Raw genomic sequence first — 17,588 nt, 5'->3', positions numbered from 1 at the left:
GGGACGTGATGGGGGTGTGATGGGGACACAGCTTGGGGGGTCACGATGGGAGACATGGTGTGGGGGGGGTGATGGGGATGCAGGGGGGACATGGGGACGTGATGGGAGATGTGATGGGAATGCAATGGGGGGGGTGATGGGGTGCAATGGGGATGTGATGGGGACACGATGGGAGAAACGATGGGGACAAGATGTGGGGGATATATGATGGGGACACAATGGGGGCATGATGGGCATGGAATGGGGACACAATTAGGACACAACGGGGACGTGACAGTGTCAGGGACGCAATAAGGACCCAATGGGGACATGGGGGGACTCCCCAGCCCCTTCCCACCCCAGGAACCACACAGCTTCCCTGCAGCCCCACCCCAGCACTCATTGCACCAGCAGCATGGGGGGGAAGGAACCGGCCCCTCCCCCCCCCCCCGGGGCCCTGCTGCTTCCCCTTTTCCCCCGTGCTCGTTTTGCAACCGGTGCCCATCGGAGGAGGGGGGGCAGCAGCGGGGGGGGCAGCTCCGGGTGCTCCGGGGGGTCCATGCACCCCATCCCCATCCCCATCCCCATCCCCATCCCCATCCCCATCCCCATCCCCATCCCCATCCCCATCCCCATCCCCTCCCCTCCCACCCCACGCCCCGGGGCCGGGCGCGGTTCCCGTTGAGTCAGGGCCGGGCCGGGCGGGGGCGGGGGCGGCTCCCGGTGCCCGGGGCGGGGCGGTTCGGGACGGGGCCCGGGGCGCGGGGCGGAGCGGAGCCGGTGCGGGACAGCGCGGAGAGGAGCCGGACGGGAAGGAAGGGCCGGGGGGGTAAGGGACGGCCCCGTACGGGACACCCCGGTTAGGGACACCCCCGGTAGGGTTACCCCGGTTAGGGTCACCCCCGTAGGGGCACCCCCGGTAGGGTCACCCCGGTTAGGGTCACCCCGGTTAGGGGCACCCCAGTAGGGTCACCCCCGTAGGGGCACCCCCGGTTAGGGTCACCCCGGTAGGGTTACCCCGGTTAGGGTCACCCAGGTAGGGGCACCCCCATTAGGGTCACCCCGTTTAGGGTCACCCAGGTAGGGGCACCCCAGTAGGGTCACCCCCGTAGGGGCACCCCCGGTAAGGGACCCCCCCCGGTAGGGGCACCCCCAGTTAGTTACACCCCGGTAGGGGCTCCCCCATAGGGTCACCCCCGGTTAGGGTCACCCTGGTTAGGGTCACCCCAGTAAGGGACCCCCCGGTAAGGGACCCCCCGGTTAGGGTCACCCCCATAGGGGCACCCCGGTTAGTTACGCCCCTGTAGGGTCTCCCCTTTGCTCGGTGCCGGTTTCCCCAGCGCCGGGTGCGCGTGTTCCCAGTGCAAGGCACGGGATTTCCCAGTAGGGTGCGGGGTGGGGGGGTGCGGGACGGTGCGGAGGGGAGCGGGGCAGCTCGGTGCAGGGTGCAGGCTGTCCCAGTAGGGTGCAGGCTGTCCCAGTAGGGACCAGGGAAGCTCGGTGCAGGGTGTAGGACATGCTGGTGCAGGGTGCCGGCTGTCCCAGTAAGGACTGGGGCAGCTCAGTGCAGGGTACCGGCTGTCCCAGTGCACAGCACACGCTGTCCCAGTAGGGAACAGGGAAACTGGGCGCACGGTGTCCTGGTGCAGTGTGCAGGGCGGCCCAGTAGGGTGCAGGGCAGCCCAGTAGGGTGCCGGAAAACCCAGTGCAGGGCGCACACTATCCCAGTAAGGAAGGGACAGCCCAGTGCAGGGTTCACACTATCCCAGTAAGGAAAGGCCAGCTCAGTGCAGCGCACACACTATCCCAGTAAGGATCAGGCCAGCCCAGTGCAGTGCACACATTATCCCAGTAAGGATCAGGCCAGCCCAGTGCAGTGCACACCCTATCCCAGTAAGGATCAGAACAGCCCAGTGCCGGGTTCACACTATCCCAGTAAAGATCAGGACAGCCCGGCACAGGGCGCACACCATCCCAGTAAAGACCTGGCCAGCCCAGTGCAACGCACCCACCACCCCAGTAAGAAAAGACCACCCCAGTGCACGCCACACCCTACCCCAGTGCCCACCAGCCCCCCCCAAAGCCCTACCCCCCGTGTCCCACCCATGGAAGCCCCGGGTCCCCCCCCGGCCCCCGCTGCTGGGAGCTGCTGGCAGGACCCTCTGGCGGTGGCGGGCACAGCGGGCCGCCCGGTGTGCGGGGGGCGGCGGCGGGCGCTGCGGGTGGTGTGCGTGGTGGGCCGCGAGCCCCCCGCCTGCCCCGCGCTGCGCTCCCTGCGCGACGCCTGCCGCGAGCTGCGCGCCCGCCTGCACCCCCTGCCCTTCGACACCCTGGCGCTGGGAGACACCGGCACGCTGGAGCGCTTCTACAACGCCGGTGAGGATGCCGCCCCGCTCGGTTTTTTTATCCCCATCCCTCTTGTCCTGCATCTCCGGGAGCATCCCGCCCGCCTCGGGAGGTTTTGGGGCTGAGCGATTTTATTTATTCATTTTTTTTGCATCCCCGCGGCTCCCGGCAGAGTTGGTTTTTCTGCTTTCCTCCCCTGCGTTTCCCCGGCTGGCTGGGAATTTGCCCAGATGTCTCCCTCTCGCAGCACGTGGGGCATCTGAAAGGGCGTTTTGGGGTTTGCCCAGGGCTCAGCCCTGAGGTGCCCCCCCCATGAGGGGCTCCCCCCGTGCTCCCCAGGCTCCACACGAGCACCGGGGGCTCTCCAGGGCTGGTGGCTCTGCTGGCTGCCCGTGCCTCAGTTTCCCCAGCGCTGCTGTCACCCTGGAGAGGCGGCTGGGTCCCCGCTGAGGGATCCACAGGTTCGGGGTCCCCATCACCCCACTGTCCCCTCTGTCCCCTCCGTCCTGCAGACGTGGCCGTGGTGGAGCTGAGCGACGCCGTCTGCCAGCCCTCGCTCTTCTACCACCTGGGCGTGCGGGAGAGCTTCAACATGCCCCACAACGTGCTGCTGTGCTGCCACAGCGCCCTGCCCAGCCTCCAGGCCCTACAGGTGAGCGGGGACAGCCCCGGTGGCCGCGGGTCCGGGCTGAAAACGGGCCAGGGGCTTGGGCACCCGAGCCCCCAGGAGGCGAAGCTCCATCCAGCCCCTTCCCGAACCCGGCTGAGTCCCCAGGGTCACCCCCAGCTCTGGCAGAGGTTTCCCTGTGCCCAAAAGGGATGAGGAAGGGGTGATCGGGGACCCCCAGGGTGTCCCAGAGTAGGATCCCATCCCGATCCTGCTGGGAACACCAGGACAGGCGCCTGCCCTGGGAAAAAAAAAAACAGTTCCTTGGAAGTGAGCGGGGACGGCGGGGAGGTTCCTCATCGCTCGGAAAAAATGCAGGCGGGAGCACATCCAAATTGTCCCCAAATGTCACCCTGACCCCGGGGAGCACACCCCGTTCGGAGCCCCCTTTCCGCACAGTGGGGCGGGAGGAGAAGCCCCCTGCCCTGGGGGGGGGTCTGCAGGGGGTCGGGGGCACCCGGTGTCCCTCGTGTCCCTCGCCACGGCTGGCTGCTTGCCAGGTGACGCTGGGCTCTGAGCCTGAAATCAGCTGATTTCTTCTGCGCCGGAGCTCATTAAGCCCTCCCTCTCCCCCCTCCCTCTCTCTCCCCCCAGGAGGACATCTGCCAGAAGAACTCGGTACGGTTTTTACGGTTTTCCCCTGGCCTTGCTGCTGCCGCAGTGTCTGGGGGGGGTTTCAAGCCCCTCCCTGGTGGCCTCAGCGGGTGGGCACTGCGCAGGGGGAGCGAGGTGTGCCCCTAAATCCGAGTTACGCACAGGGAACGGCAGCGTGGGGGAGCGCAGCTGGATTTGGGGAGCGTTCACTCTGGAGCGTAATGATGGCTGTGATAACACGGGCTGCGTGGATGAGGCTGGGTGGCAAATTTGGGGAGAGGGGGCTGATTTGGGACCGGCACGGCCCCTCACCCCTTCTCCCCCTCCCAGGACCTCTGTGGCACCTACACCTTCATCCCCTACACCGTGACCACCCAGAACAAGGTTGTCTGCTGCGACGCCGGGGCCATGAAGTGCCTGGCCGAGCTTTTCCAGCCCAGTTTTGGCACCGAGCCCTTCTTCACCCCGCTGGCGGCGCGGCTCGTCAGGCTGCTGGAGGGGGTCCCCACCAACTCCTGGTACGGCCGTGCCCCCCCCCGGGGATGTCCCAGCCCCGATGCCCCCGTGGGCTGGCAGCGCTCGGAGGGGAATTGCCACCACCCCGACTCACCCTTGGGGGCAAACCCTCCTGGCTGGTTGTGTGTGTCGGGGTCATGCTCAGCCCTATGTCTGTGTCCTCCCACCCCAAAAAAAAAAACCCCGCAGCGGCTATTTTCGGGAGACGATCCGGCGCGACATCCGCCGGGCGCGGGAGATGTTCCGGGGCGAGCAGCTGAGCCGGGAGCTGGCCCGCATCCAGCAGCGCCTGGACAGCGTGGAGCTGCTCAGCCTGGACATCATCGTCAACCTCCTCCTCTCCTACCGCGACGTGCAGGTGGGGATTTAGGGCTGGGGATTTTAGGCGGGGGTCCCGGGATGGCATTGACACCCCTGGGAGCACGCTCTGCAGCCTCCCCTTGCTTGTTGGAGCTGGCAAACCCCCAAAAGTTGGCTGTTTGGGGCGAGCACCACCCTTGGTGCCCCCCTGGAACCCCCCAGCTCTGCCCCAACGCCGTCCCCCCCCCAGGATTACGACTCCATCATCTCGCTGGTGGAGACCCTGCGGGCCCTGCCGACCTGCGACGTGGCCGAGCAGCCCAACGTGCGCTTCCACTACGCCTTCGCCCTCAGCCGGTGCGTGCCAGCAGGGGGGTGGCACGCGTCCCGGTGTCCCCACGGGGCAGGGGACCTTGGGGACCACGTTGGTGGGGCCGATCACCCAGCGCCATCCTCGTGTCCGCAGGCGCAACCGCGCCGGGGACCGCGCGCAGGCTCTGTCAGTGCTGCTGCCCGCGGTGGAGCGCGGGGACGGGGCTGCCCCCGACCTCCTCTGCTTGTGTGGCCGCATCTACAAGGACACCTTCATCAGCTCCGGCTTCACCGACACCAGGGCGAGGGACCGAGCCTTGTACTGGTGAGGCTGGGGACAGGGCTGGGGACAGGGCTGGGGACGGGGCCATCGGCGTGCCCTTTGGGGTCTGCAGGGGGCTCTGGCAGCGCAGCCCCCACCCTTTAAATCCCCCCAGCCACAATTTAAGGGGGGATTTAACCATGATGCCAACCCCAGCAGGGTTTTATTTTTCCCCCCCTTGCGAATTTTCTTGGCCAGCCCCATATGGGACCGGTCCCATGTCACCGGGACTGGATGGGGTGGGTGGGGAGGGGGCGCAGTGGCTGTGCTGTCCCCAGGGGCTGAGCCCTTCCCTGTGCCCAGGTACAGCAAAGCCTTCGAGGTGGAGCCCAGCCTCCACGCGGGCATCAACGCCGCCGTCCTCCTCGTGGCCGCTGGGCACCAGTTCGACAGCTCCGTGCGGCTGCAGCAGATCGGTGCGTCCCCTCCTGGGGGGGCTGGGGACGGGGCTGTGCCATCGGGGGTCCCTGACGGGTGGCTCTCCGCACCCAGGCGTGAAGCTGAGCTGCCTGCAGGGCCGCAAGGGCAGCCTGGAGGAGCTGCGGCACTACTGGGACGTGGGCTTCTGCCTGGGGGCTGGCATCTTGGCCAACGACCTGGGCAAAGTCATCCAGGCCTCCGAGAAGCTCTACAAGCTCAACGCGCCCAGCTGGTGAGCGGCACGCCGAGCCCTCACCCTCCTGGGGTGGGCTCGCTCTCCGTTTTGGGGGAGGATTGGGACATCCCCGTGCCCCGCAGGTACCTGGTGTCAGTCATGGAGACCTTCCTGCTCTACAAACACTTCCAGAAGAGCCCCCCGGTGCCGTCGGCGCGCCAGGAGCTGGCTGATTTCTGGCTGGCCTTCCTCCTCGCCGCGTGCCAGCCCTTCGTCCCCTCGCCGCGCTGCCCGGTGAGATGCGCCTCCGGGGACCCCCCCGGGGGGTGGCTGTCCCCAAGGGACGGGTCGGGGGGACACGGGGTGACGCCTGCCCCGTGCTTCAGGTCCTCGTCCTGGAGCTCGGCAAGGTGCTGTGGCCGGCCCGGCTGGCGGTGCGCAGCGCCACGGAGGAGCACGCCGTGACGCTCGCCCTCGTGCACCCCTCGGAGGAGGTAGGGCTGGGATTTGGGGTTGGGGGGTTCAGGGGGGGTCCTGACAGCCCCCTCTCTCCTTCCTCTCCTTCTCCTCCCTGCAGAAAGCGGTGTCCAGCTGGAGTTTCGCGGCCACAGACATCCGGGGGGTGAGGTGAGCACGTCCCCGGTCCCCCAAATTTGGGGGCTGCATCCTGACCCCGCTGCTGATGGAGCCTTTTTTTGGGGGGGTCTTTTGCCCTCCAGCATCTGCAAGTGCGACGAGCGGGGCTGCTTCCTCTACGTGGTGCACGCCGAGGAGGATTTCCAGCTCTATTTCCCCTCCCAGCAGCACTGCCAGTGGTGAGCTGGGGGGGTGCGGGGACCTCGTGGTGCTGGGGGGGTTTGGGGGATCCCAAACACCCCCCAGGAGATGCGTGGGAGGACACGATTTCCCCCCAAATTGACCTTAATTTGTGGTGGAACGGGTGTGCTGGGGGGGAAAGGGGACGAGCCAGGGTGGCAAAACCCTTGCGCCATTGGGGAGAGTGTTAAGGGGGCACAGGGGGGGGTCGGTGTCCATGTCCCCAGCATCTTTGGGGGGGGCTCAGGACCGTCCCCTCTCCGCGGGCAGGTTCTGCGAGCGGGTCCAATCCTTCCTCGCCGAGCAGGCGGCGGGCGGCGAGGATCTGCCCAGCCCCACGCAGCCCATCCTGGAGGTGAGACGGGGTTGGGGGGGGACACAGGGGGGTGGCACGGGGTGGAGGGGGGGTGACACGGCCGTCACCTCGCCCCCTCCTCTCTCCCCGCAGTACAGCTACGAGTACTCGGAGACGGGCGAGCGGGTGGTCCTGGGCAGGGGCACCTACGGGGTGGTCTACGCCGGGCGCTGCCTCAGCACCCAAGTGCGCATCGCCATCAAGGAGATCCCCGAGCGGGACAGCCGGTGGGTGCCCCAGCACCCTGCTGGGGCTGGGGGGGAGGACACCTTTGGGACCCCCGTCACCCCGCTGTGTCCCCGTTCCCCAACCCCCGGGCAGGTTCTCGCAGCCCTTGCACGAGGAGATTGCTTTGCACAAGCGCCTGCGGCACAGGAACATCGTGCGCTACCTGGGCTCTGTCAGCCAGGACGGCTTCATCAAGATCTTCATGGAGGAGGTGCCCGGAGGTGGGCATCGCCCCTGGGGGGGCATCCACGGGGATTTCTGGGTGTCGGGGAGGGCCCCGTGGCCTCAGCATGGGTGCCGTGCCCTCCCCAGGGAGCCTCTCGTCCCTGCTGTGCTCCAAGTGGGGTCCCCTGAAGGACAACGAGCCCACCATCGTCTTCTACACCCGCCAGATCCTGGATGGGCTCAGCTACCTCCACGACAACCACATCGTGCACCGAGACATCAAGGTGAGGGGCTGGGGGCTTCACCCCTGCCTCACCCCCATCCCCAGGGGTCCCTCTGTGCCCAAACCCCCAGGGGGACGCCCGGTGGCCTTGGCTGTTTGAGTTTTTTTTGTGGTTTTTATTTATTTTGGGGTGGTTTTATTTATTTTGGGGTGGTTTTATGTATTTTGGGGTGGTTTTATGTATTTTGGGGGGCTCTTCCCACACCAGGGAGACAACGTCCTCATCAACACCTACAGCGGGGTGCTGAAGATCTCCGACTTTGGCACCTCCAAGAGGCTGGCGGGCATCAGCCCCAGCGCTGAGACCTTCACGGGTAGGGGCTGGGGGCCGGGACCCCCCCGTTGGGGTGTGGAGGATGAGGAGCTGTCGGGGTCTCACACCCAGAAATGGGGAAATTGCCCCAGAGGGGTTTGGGTGGGGGGATCTGGGCTCCTTTCCTCCCTCCCCACCTTCCCCCCAGGCACCCTGCAGTACATGGCCCCCGAAATCATCGATCAGGGTCCGTGGGGTTACGGGAAGCCGGCGGATATCTGGTCCCTGGGCTGCACCATCATCGAGATGGCCACGGGCAAGCCCCCCTTCTACGAGCTGGGCAGCCCCCAGGCGGCGATGTTCAAGGTACCCACGGCTTGGGCACGGCGCGGGGGGGTCCCCACCTCCAAAACGCCCCCAGCCAGGGCGGCCGGTCCCTCTGGACCTCTCCTCCAGGTGGGCATGTTCAAGATGCACCCGGAGGTGCCCGAGTCCATGTCGGACAAGGCCAAGACTTTCATCCTTCGCTGCTTCGAGGCCGACCCGGCCAAGCGGGCCACGGCGGCCGCGTTGCTGCAGGACCCGTTCCTGGCCAGTGCCAGGCGTGCCCGGGGCCAGGCGGTGCCTGCAGCAGGGGGTGAGCTTTTGGGGGGGGTCCTGGGGGGCTCCTGGCCAGTGGTGTCCATCAACCTGCCCCGTTTCCATCCTCTTTTTGGCAGATTCCCCCCGCCTGGAGCGCCGGGATGGGGACGCGGAGGGCACCGATGGCACCAGGGGACGTTCCTCGGCCAGGCAGGGGGGCGCAGGGGGGGTCACTGGGGGCAGCCCCCTGCTCCCACACTGCCCCAGTGAGGCAGCCCCCAGCTGCAGGTACTCGGGGTTAGGGCATCCCAGGCACCGGGAGGGTGGAGAGACCCCGTGAGGGGGCTGGATTTCTGCCTCCCCTTGGGTTCTCCCCCAGTTAACCCAGTTGGAAGAGCGGGGTGGCTCCTGGTCACCTTCAGGGTTTGTCCCCCGCGCTGGGAACATCGATTTGGGAGGTGGGGGGGTTGATTTCACGCCGCCCCTTGCCAGCTCTCCCCAGGGCTCGGCCGGCTCCGACCGCAGCCTGCGCTCATCCTCGCCGGAGGAGAGCGGCGACCGCTTCGTGCTGCGGCAGGACAGCAAGCGCCGCGCCACGCTGCTCCGAATCCTCACCGACGAGGCACCCAGCATCGCAGCCGCCTTGCAGGAGAGCCAGGTGGGGGCACGACGGGGGGCACCGAGCGGCTGCCGGGGACTGGCATGGAAAGAGCAGCCCCCACACAGCCTTTTTTTATCCATCCAGGGTGCATCGGGGACACGGCTGGGCTCAGAGCACCTCGCCCTGCTGCTGGGCTGCCTGCGCAGCTACATCCAGCGCCCCGCGCGGCACCGGCTGCGCCGCGAGCTCCTGGCGCTGCAGGAGAGGCTGCGGGAGGACGGGCTCAGCCTGCCCCACCTGCGGGGTCCCCTCCTCGGCTTCCAGGCAGTGGTGAGTGCATCGGGTACGGCGTGGGGCCGGCACCGCTCCGGCATGGCGGTGGTGTGGGGGCAGTGATGATTTGGGGGCGGTGATGGTTTGGGGGTGGCGATGGTTTGACTTTGGTGATGATTTGGGGTCAATGATGGTTTGGGGGTAGTGATGGTTTGGTGGTAGCAATGGTTTGGTGCTGGTGATGGTTTGGGGTCAGCAATGGTTTGGGGTCGGCAATGTTTTGGTTTTGGTGATGGTTTCGGGTCGGCAATGGTTTGGGGTTGGCGATGGTTTGGGGTCAGTGATGGGTTGGGGTTGGCGATGGTTTGGTGGCGGTGATGGTTTGGGGGCGGCAATGATTTGGCTTTGGTGATGGTTTGAGGTCAGTGATGATTTGGGGTCAGCCATGGTTTGGGGTCGACAATGATTTGGGGTCAGTGATGGTTTGCGGTTGGCGATGATTTGGGGTTGGCAATGATTTGGGGTCAGCGATGGTTTGGTGGCAGCGATGGTTTGGGGTCAGTGATGATTTGGGGTCGGTGATGGTTTGGGGTTGGTGATGCTTTGGTGCCAGTGATGCTTTGGTGCTGGTGCTGCTCTGGCACGGTGACCCTTTGGTGCCAGTGACCCTTTGGTTTTGGTGACCCTTTGGTGCCGGTGACCCTTTGGTGCCAGTGACCCTTTGGTGTCGGGACGGCTCTGTCCCGGCTCTGCCCCTTGCAGGTGAGGCAGGCGCTGCGCCGGCACCACGTCAAACCCCACTGGATGTTTGCGCTGGACGATGCCATCAGCCAGGCAGTGCAGGCGGCTCTCACCGTGCTCGTGAGAGGTGGGTGGCACCCGGGGGTGGCCAGGACTCGGGTCAGGGTGTCACCACTATGGCCCAGTGGGTGGCAGCCCCTTGGGGGGGTGTCATTGCCCCCCTCTCTGTGCCCACCCTCTGCCCCCCAGACCTAGGAATGACGGCCAGCGGGCTGCAGGAGGCTGGTGACAAGGACACAGGTGACAAGGACGACCCCACGCCGCCCACGCTCTCCGTCCCCAGCAGCCAGACCCCGTGGGACAGCACCAACAGCACCAATTCGGGGCTCAGCACCGGCCCCAGCCCCGGGGAGGGGGGCTCAGCACTGGTGGCACAGCTCTGCCGCCTGCGCACGGAGACGGACAGGTAGGGCTTGGCACGTCGCTGTGCCCCCCCGGTGCCACCCCGTGTCCCCAGGAGCCGGTCTGTGTCCCTGCTCTGCCCCCAGGTTGCTCCGGGAGCTGGCCGAGAAGGAGCAGGAATGGCAGCAGCTGGTGCAACGAGCACTTCGCTCCGGGGTTGGGGACGCCACGGTCCCCAGCCTCCCCCAGCACCGTGGTGAGCACGGCAAGGCCACCGCGGGGCAGGGTCCCTTGTCCCCAACCCCGGAGCCCGTCCCCTGTGGCCAGGCCGACCCCCTCCTCCTCGAGTGGCTGCAGCAGCACGGCACGGACCCCGCCACCACGGCCACGGTGAGGCTGTGGGGCCCCGTGGGGCTGTGCCCCGTGGGCGGTGTGGGGCAGGGCCACCGGGGCGATGCCATTTGGCCACCAATTCCCACAGCTCCTGGCCCACGGCTTCACCCTGCGGGACCTGCTGGGCAGCGCCACCCGCGACGACCTCTTCTACACGGGCATCAGGTACCCCCAGGGGTGGTGGCACTGCAGGGGGGGACACGGCTCGTTCCCGGTGTCCCCCCTGCCAGCCCCGTGTCCCCCTCTTTGGGCAGGCGGGGGCCGGCGTACCGCCTGTGGGCAGCCGTCGTGGAGCAGCGCCGCGCGCTTGGCAAGGGGGGAGCGGAGCCATCCCCGGCCCCAGGGACGTGAGGTGGCTCTGGGGACACCGCCACCACCTCGCCGTGTCCTGTGCCACCACGGGGAGCGGCAGGAAGGACAATTTGGGGACATCCAGGATGGAGGAGGCAGGCTGCAGCGCTCGGAGCAATAAACACCCAGCAGCCGTGCCATCCGCTGCCGCTTCATTGCAGCCAAAAGTGCAGGGTGGGGGGGGGGGGGGCGCAGACCCCAGCCCCTACGCGGGGTTCGTTGGGGAGCTCAGTCCTGTCCCCCCCCCGCCGAAACTGTCCCCGGGGGGTGGGAGCTATGCACGGGGGACGAGGTTGGTCCTCAGGGGCAGCAGCGCTTCCACCCAGCAGCCGGGCTGCTGCAGCAGGCGGCCCCACACCGCGCGCTCCTCCGGCGTCGAGTCCATCCAGCCCATGGGCAGCCCGTAGCTGCTCCCTGCGGAGACACAGCCACCGTCACCCCCCCTCCCTTAACCACCCCCACCCTGGGGTGCCCAGACCCCCTCCCCACAGCCTCACCGGTGCCCAGGCTGAGGCGCACGCCGCCCAGCTGCCTCTTGGAGAAAGCCTCGTGGTGCCAGAGGGTGAACTCGGCGCACGCCTCGGCCAGGTCCTTGGGCTGGAAGCCGTCGTACACCATGGTGTGGTTGAAGAGGGGGCTGAGGCTGCGCTTCACCACCCGCGTCTTCTGCCGGCTCGCCTTGCTGTCGTCGGGCAGCACGTAGCTGGGGGGAGCGGGGTGAGCAAGCCTGGCCCCGTATCCCCAAGGGGGGGGTTATTTACGCCCCCCTTTTTCTCTTACCACTGCACGAAGGCGTCCACGGTGCTGCCCTGCAGCGGGACCAAGCCCTGCGCGTCCTTCACCCAGATGTGCAGCTCACCCGTGGGGGGCAGCCCCGCTCCTAGGGGTCAGATAGGGTCAGGGTCGCCCCATTCCCATGTCCCCATCCCCACGTCCTGTCCCGTTCCCCTTGGTGTCACCACTCACCTTCGGAGCCGGCGGGGATGAATTTCAGCGCCAGGTTGAGGTTGCCTCGGCTGGAGAGACCGTCCGGGGCGAAGGGCGTCTGGGGTGGGGAGGGAGCAGGGTTATGGGGGGCTGTAGGGGAGGGGATTTGGGGTTCGGGGCAATGTGGGGCTCACCCGGGGCTGCAGGGTGAACCACTCGGGGCGCGTGTTGGCCCAGTCCCAGGCGCCCAGCGCGATCTCCACCTCGCCCAGGAAGAGATTCCTGCCCAGGCTGTCGTGGTGCCACACCGACAGGTTCAGCGTCCGGCCCTGCAGGTCCCTCTTCTCCAGCTTGTACTGGTGAGGATGGGAGGGGAGCACAGCAGGGTGAGGGTGCGAGGTCTGCAGGACCCCCCCACAGAACCCCAACCCCTGGAAAGATCCGAAAAACCTTGAGGGTCTCGTTGAAGATGGGGTCCAAGCTCCGCTTCCGCACCGTGGTCTTGCGCTTGCTGCGGTTGGACTTGTCGGGGAGCAGGTAGGTTTTGATGTACCTGCAGCCCGAAAAACGAGCTGTGAAAAGGGTGGGGGGGGGGCATAAAGGGATCCGAAGCCCCCTCCCAAGTAGCCCCCTCACTCACGGGTCCGACCGCTGCTTCTTGGCCTCGGCCAGCTCTCGGCAGCGCACCACGTGGACCTGCAGCTCCTGCGTGGCCGGCTCGTAGCGCAGCGAGAACTGGACGCAGCCCCGCACGGGCACCCTGCCCAGCTCCCCGTCACTGTACAGGCTCATCAGGCTGCCGCTCAGCTGCGGGGTGGGGGGCATGGGGTCAGGTCCCGGGGGCACAAAGCACTGAGCCCCCCCCAAGCCCTTCCCCAGCACCCCCCAACCCCGTACCGTGGAGGAGCTGAGGCTGGACACAGAGGAGCTGGCGGTCAGCAGGCTGCTGGGGGGCACGTGGCCGTTCTGCGGGGACGCACGGCCCGGTGGGGGGGTCCCCGGCCCCTGGGGAGGTAAAACAAAAGGGTTCTGAGCCATTGGGGGGGTGGTGACCCCCCCCCCAAACAGCTCAGACCCAGTGCAGGCACCCAGGGCACCCAGAGCCTGGCACTTGGGCACAGCTCGGCTGCTGGGGGAACCCAGTGAAGTGCTGGTTTGTGCTCCCCATACAGCCCCCCCAGCCTCATACAACACCCCCCCAACCCTATAGCTCCCCCCCAGCCCCATATAAACCCTGCAGCCCCATACAGCCCCCTCCAGCCCCATACACCCCCCCCATAGCCCCATACAAACCCCCCAGCCCCATACAGCCCCCCCCAACCCCATACACCTCTCCCAGCCCCATACACCCCCCTCCCAACCCCATACAGCCCCCCCCCAACCCCATACAGCCCCCCCAGCCCACCTGCCCAGCCCCAGGGCTGCCGCGGGCAGGATCGGGCTCCTCCTCCTCATCTTCCTCCACGGTGGCCGTGCCGAAGGGGTTCCCGTCCACTCTGTCACCTGCAAGGACACAGTGTGGGGGGGGTGATCCCTTTTCCCCCCACCCCAGCAGCACCAAAGCTGTGCCCCACAAGGCCAATTGGCAGTGTGGGGGGTGTCCCAATCCCCCTGCCCCCCCCCACGTTACCTGGGGGTCCCTGCCCCTCCTGCTCCCTCTCTGGGACCTCCACCTGCGGCGTCGGTGTCCCCGGTGTCCCCTCCGGTGCCGGGGCTGTGGGGCCAGGCTGTTTGGTGGCACATTGGGGACAGGGTGAGACGGGGCACAGTGGCACCCTCCTGTCCCCTCTGGGTCACCAGGACAGGCCAGGGGGGGCTCAGGCCATGTCCCGTGCCCCGTTCCCCATCCTTTGGGCTCGTCCCCAGCCCCTCAGCGGGGCATCGGGTCGGGCACCCACCTGGGGCTCTGCCTTGGCTCCGTCCTCAGAGGGGCTGCGAGGAGAAGCACCAATTAATTTTTCTTGCCATGACAGCAAGCCCTGGAGCACCCATGGGTGCTGCCCCCCCCACACACACCCTCTCTCACCTCTCCTCTGTCACCGCCACCTCCTCGTCCTCCTTCTCCTCCACCAGCGGCTCGCCGATTGCCTCCAGCTCGCCCAAGCTGGGGCCACGCTCCGGGTCCCCTGCACCTTGGGGACAGGAGGGGGGGGCTCAGAGGGCCATGGCTGTGCCCCCCCTATTATCCTCCCCCCTAAACCCCATCCCTGCCTACCCCGCGGCCGCCTCCTGCGGCGGATGGAGGCGCGGACGAGGTCGGAGCCCAGGTGGTGCCGGTGGCGCTGGGCGCGCACGTCGCAGAACCAGTCCCCGGTGAGGGTCCGCAGCCGGGCTGGGTCCGACACCGACTTGCGCAGCTTGCTGGTGGCATTGGCCAAAAAAAAACATCCCCCTCGGTCACCCCCAGGTGCCAGCAGGGTCCCCGTGCCACCCCGTGCCACCTGTGCCACTGCCCCAAGTAGCCATGGGGCCACCACGGCGAGGACACCAGCACCCATCTCCCACGGGGTTTGGTCCCCGATGCCCTCACCACCCACTGGGGGGGTTTCACCCTGCCATGGGAAAGGGACCGTGCTGTCCCCAAGGATGTCTCACCCTTGGTGGGGTCCCCATGGGTGCCTCTATGAGGGATTTGGGGGACAGGGGGGGCTCACCTGATGCGCCCCTCCTCGCGCCGGCGGAGCTGCGAGTCCCGGCGCAGCACCTCGGCGATGGCACGGCGCTCGTCCTCCGTCAGGAAGCTCAGGTCCAGCAGCGCCTCGGCGCCCAGCTCCAGCGCCATGGGTGCCGGGAGCACCCCAGGGTGCGGGGTCAGGCTGAGGGGGGGCGGCGGGCAGGGCTCAGCATGCCGGGGGGGGCTCAGCGGGGCCGGGTGAAGGGCTGCGGGGTGGCGGTGGGGTGGGCAGCGCGCAGCATCCTGACCCTCTGCGGGGAGATGGGGTGGTAGCATGGCACGCAGGGACCCTCATGGCACGGAGCATGGCCCCCCCACCCTAAATAACTTCAGGGGAGCCAGGGGGGGACCAGCAAAGGGTGGTGGGGGCACCCGGCAGCAGCTGCAGGGAAGAGTTGCTGCTCCTCCTGCTGCGGCCCCATGCCAGGGCCAGCCCCTGTTTGCCAAGGGCGTTCGCTCGGGGCCGGCTTCTTCCCTTCCCTGCTCCCAGCAGGGCCCCACAGCGGGGTTCCCGTGGCACTCAGCGGGTGCCAGGGCACGGGGACGGGTGATACGGGGGGGCTCGGGAAGCCAGCACCCCCTCGGGTCCGTCCCAGGTGGGCTGAGAACGTGCCCAGCTCATCACACAGTTGCCTCACCGCCCTCCTTCCTGGCCCGGAGTTGGGAAAGCGCTGCCCGGCACGGGAAATTGCAGCAACGGTGGGGCAGGATCAACCCCCCCACACCCCAAAAATCCCCACCCCAGGGCCCCATCGGGACGCGAGCACCGGCACGGCCGCACCCCACGGGCACCCCGGGGGTTCCAGCCCTGTCCCCAGCCCCGCAGGTGGCCCTGGTCACCCTGTCCCAGCCCCACAAGTGGCCCTGCCACCCCGGGGGGGGGTCCCTGGTGACCCCCAGCAGGGCCAGGCGCTGGGGAGCCCAGGCCAGGACGCAGCAGGGTGGTGCTGAGCGCCCCGGTGCCGCCGAGGAGCCGGGTGCCGGCCACCACCACCACCCCGGGGACCTTCCACAGCTCACACCGGGCACCGTGACGGCACCGGGGACCCACAGCACCACCGGGACCCCCCCCCAGCACCCCCATCCCCACCCTGTCCCAAGGGGGGGCGCAAAACCCACCGGCAGCCTGCGCAGAGCCGAAGCCACCCGGTGCCCCCTTGGTGCCACCGAGCGGTGCCGGGGACGAGGGGCTGGCACCGGGACGGGGCGATGCTGGGGCCCCCCCCAAACCCGTATCCTGTTTACATGGGCCCAGCCCGCGGGGGTGTCCTTGTCCCCCCCCCCACCCCCCCCGGAACACAGCAGCACCCAAAATGTCACCGAGGGCTGGCCCACGCGCGCTTGCGGTTTCCTTGCCCCTCAGAGACACCCGGGGAGGGAGGGGGGGGGGGAAGCACAGGAGGGGGGCAGCAGGAAAAAAAAAGCCAGCCCCACACCCACCGGTGTGCAAGGGGGTGCTGGGAACCCCCCCCCCCCCAGACACACAGACACAGGGGAGACCAGTTAAACCAGTCAAACCTCCCCAGTAAGCCGCAAGATGGGGGTGCGCAGCCCCCGTTCCCCTTCGCAAGCCGCGATGCATGGGGTGAATGCAAAGGGCCCCCTCCCAAAATGCAGCCAAGCCCCCCCCCCGGGCTGGCAGCCCCCTCCTGGCACCCCCCCAGCCCCCCCACCTGCACCCGGGGCCCCGCAGCCCATCACCGTGGCCTCGGGGCCCATCCAGCTCAACCCACACCTGCAGGGCTCCCAACGGAGCAGGCAAAAAATCCACCCCAAAATGGGGGCTCCTGGGGCCCCCCCAAAGCAAAGAGCGAAATTCAGAGGCTGCAGCCCCTCCGTGAGAGCAGCCAAACCCCAAATCCTACCCCCAGCCCCCATTTCCCGTGCCGTGGGGCCGGTAACGGGGTCACCCCCGCGCCCACCCTTACCTGCCCAGGGGATTTTGTGGGGCCATGGGCCCCCGGCCGTGGTTCGTGCCCCCCCCACCCCGAGCCCCCACGGGGACCCTCGGCTCCAGGGGTGCCCCCCGAGCCCCCGCTGGGTGCTGGAGGCCCTAAAGCTGAGTCAACCGCAGGCGAGAGCAAGGCGCCTCCTCGCCTCGGCGGCACGAAAGCAGGGACTGGAGCCAGCAGCACCCGCCGGACGGGACTGGGCTGCACTGGGTTGAACTGGGCTGAACTGGGAGGCGTCAGGAAGCCGGGGAGAAAGGGAGAGCCCGAAAGGAAAGGGGGGAAGCAGCGGTGCTGGGGTGGGTTGGAGGGGATGGGATGGGGCAGGAGGAGATGTTCCCAGCCAGGGGGGGAGAATGGGGAAGGATGTGCCCCCCCCCACAGCAGGGAGCCTTACCTGGCCCCACCTTGAGCTGAACTGGGAGGAACTGGGAGGAACTGGGGGGACTGGTGTGAGACCCTCCCTCCCCGCAGTGCCCTGCAGCACCCCAAAACGCAGCGTGGGGCAGTTTGGGGTCCCAGGGGGGGCTGCAGACCCCCCCCAAATCCCATAGGGCTCCCCCACCCCATGGGCACCCCCAGCCTCCAGCCCCCCTTGGCACACCTTCAAAGCTCGGGGGGGGTCTCCCACCTTGGGGGGGCAGACCTCGAGGCTGGGCACCCTCCCCGTGTCCCTGTGTCCCCCCCCTCATTGCGCAGGGGATGCTCCGAAACCGCCGCGGGTCCCTGCTGGCACCGAGCCCCCTGCATGCGGCCCCCCCCAGCACCAAAACCCCCCCGGGGGGGTGCTGAGGCTGCCCTAGAAAAGGACAGGGCAGGATTTGGGGTGCTGATCCTGGTTGGGGGGTGACAAAGGGTGACAAATTTGCTGGCTCTCGCTGTAGCCTCCCCCCGCAGCGTGCCCGGGGGCTGGTGCCACCCGGCCACCCCCAGGGGACAATTTTCTTTGCACCCCCAGGATTGA

The 17,588-nt window shown here is 67.8% G+C and overlaps 2 protein-coding genes across 4 annotated transcripts; one reads left to right on the top strand and one right to left on the bottom strand.

Moving 5' to 3' along the window:
• Window positions 1-732: 732 nt before the first annotated feature.
• MAP3K6 (mitogen-activated protein kinase kinase kinase 6) lies at window positions 733-11,212 on the top strand. 2 transcript variants are annotated; one of them, XM_072027346.1, is made up of 29 exons: window positions 733-927; window positions 1,016-2,355; window positions 2,838-2,977; window positions 3,587-3,610; window positions 3,917-4,104; window positions 4,292-4,460; window positions 4,653-4,759; window positions 4,869-5,039; window positions 5,340-5,452; window positions 5,529-5,688; window positions 5,775-5,925; window positions 6,018-6,125; window positions 6,209-6,258; window positions 6,351-6,446; window positions 6,718-6,802; window positions 6,896-7,029; window positions 7,124-7,251; window positions 7,343-7,479; window positions 7,687-7,792; window positions 7,940-8,097; window positions 8,188-8,368; window positions 8,451-8,601; window positions 8,806-8,971; window positions 9,059-9,244; window positions 9,950-10,055; window positions 10,178-10,394; window positions 10,477-10,720; window positions 10,812-10,888; window positions 10,978-11,212. In XM_072027346.1, the coding sequence occupies exons 2-29, from the start codon at window positions 2,085-2,087 to the stop codon at window positions 11,072-11,074; spliced, it is 3,921 nt and encodes a 1,306-aa protein (XP_071883447.1). In that variant the 5' UTR covers window positions 733-927; window positions 1,016-2,084; the 3' UTR covers window positions 11,075-11,212. The 2 variants fall into 2 exon arrangements, with proteins under 2 accessions (XP_071883447.1, XP_071883446.1); XM_072027345.1 differs by having other exon boundaries at window positions 733-1,799; window positions 1,842-2,355.
• Window positions 11,210-16,806, bottom strand: SYTL1 (synaptotagmin like 1). Of its 2 annotated transcripts, none has more exons than XM_072027348.1 (15): window positions 16,604-16,806; window positions 14,656-14,926; window positions 14,217-14,362; window positions 14,028-14,133; window positions 13,900-13,933; window positions 13,632-13,728; window positions 13,407-13,504; window positions 12,899-13,006; window positions 12,642-12,808; window positions 12,452-12,554; window positions 12,196-12,357; window positions 12,041-12,119; window positions 11,855-11,954; window positions 11,572-11,777; window positions 11,210-11,488 (listed from the first exon to the last, which is right to left on the bottom strand). In XM_072027348.1, the coding sequence occupies exons 2-15, from the start codon at window positions 14,781-14,783 to the stop codon at window positions 11,349-11,351; spliced, it is 1,674 nt and encodes a 557-aa protein (XP_071883449.1). In that variant the 5' UTR covers window positions 14,784-14,926; window positions 16,604-16,806; the 3' UTR covers window positions 11,210-11,348. The 2 variants fall into 2 exon arrangements, with proteins under 2 accessions (XP_071883449.1, XP_038023194.2); XM_038167266.2 differs by lacking the exon at window positions 16,604-16,806 and adding an exon at window positions 15,795-15,932.
• Between the last annotated feature and the right edge of the window lie 782 nt (window positions 16,807-17,588).

This window comes from Anas platyrhynchos, chromosome 24 (genome assembly GCF_047663525.1).
Source record: "Anas platyrhynchos isolate ZD024472 breed Pekin duck chromosome 24, IASCAAS_PekinDuck_T2T, whole genome shotgun sequence".
NCBI lineage: Eukaryota > Metazoa > Chordata > Aves > Anseriformes > Anatidae > Anas > Anas platyrhynchos.
Note: the sequence above shows the minus strand (reverse complement) of the source record. Positions and strands in the feature narration are given on the sequence as shown.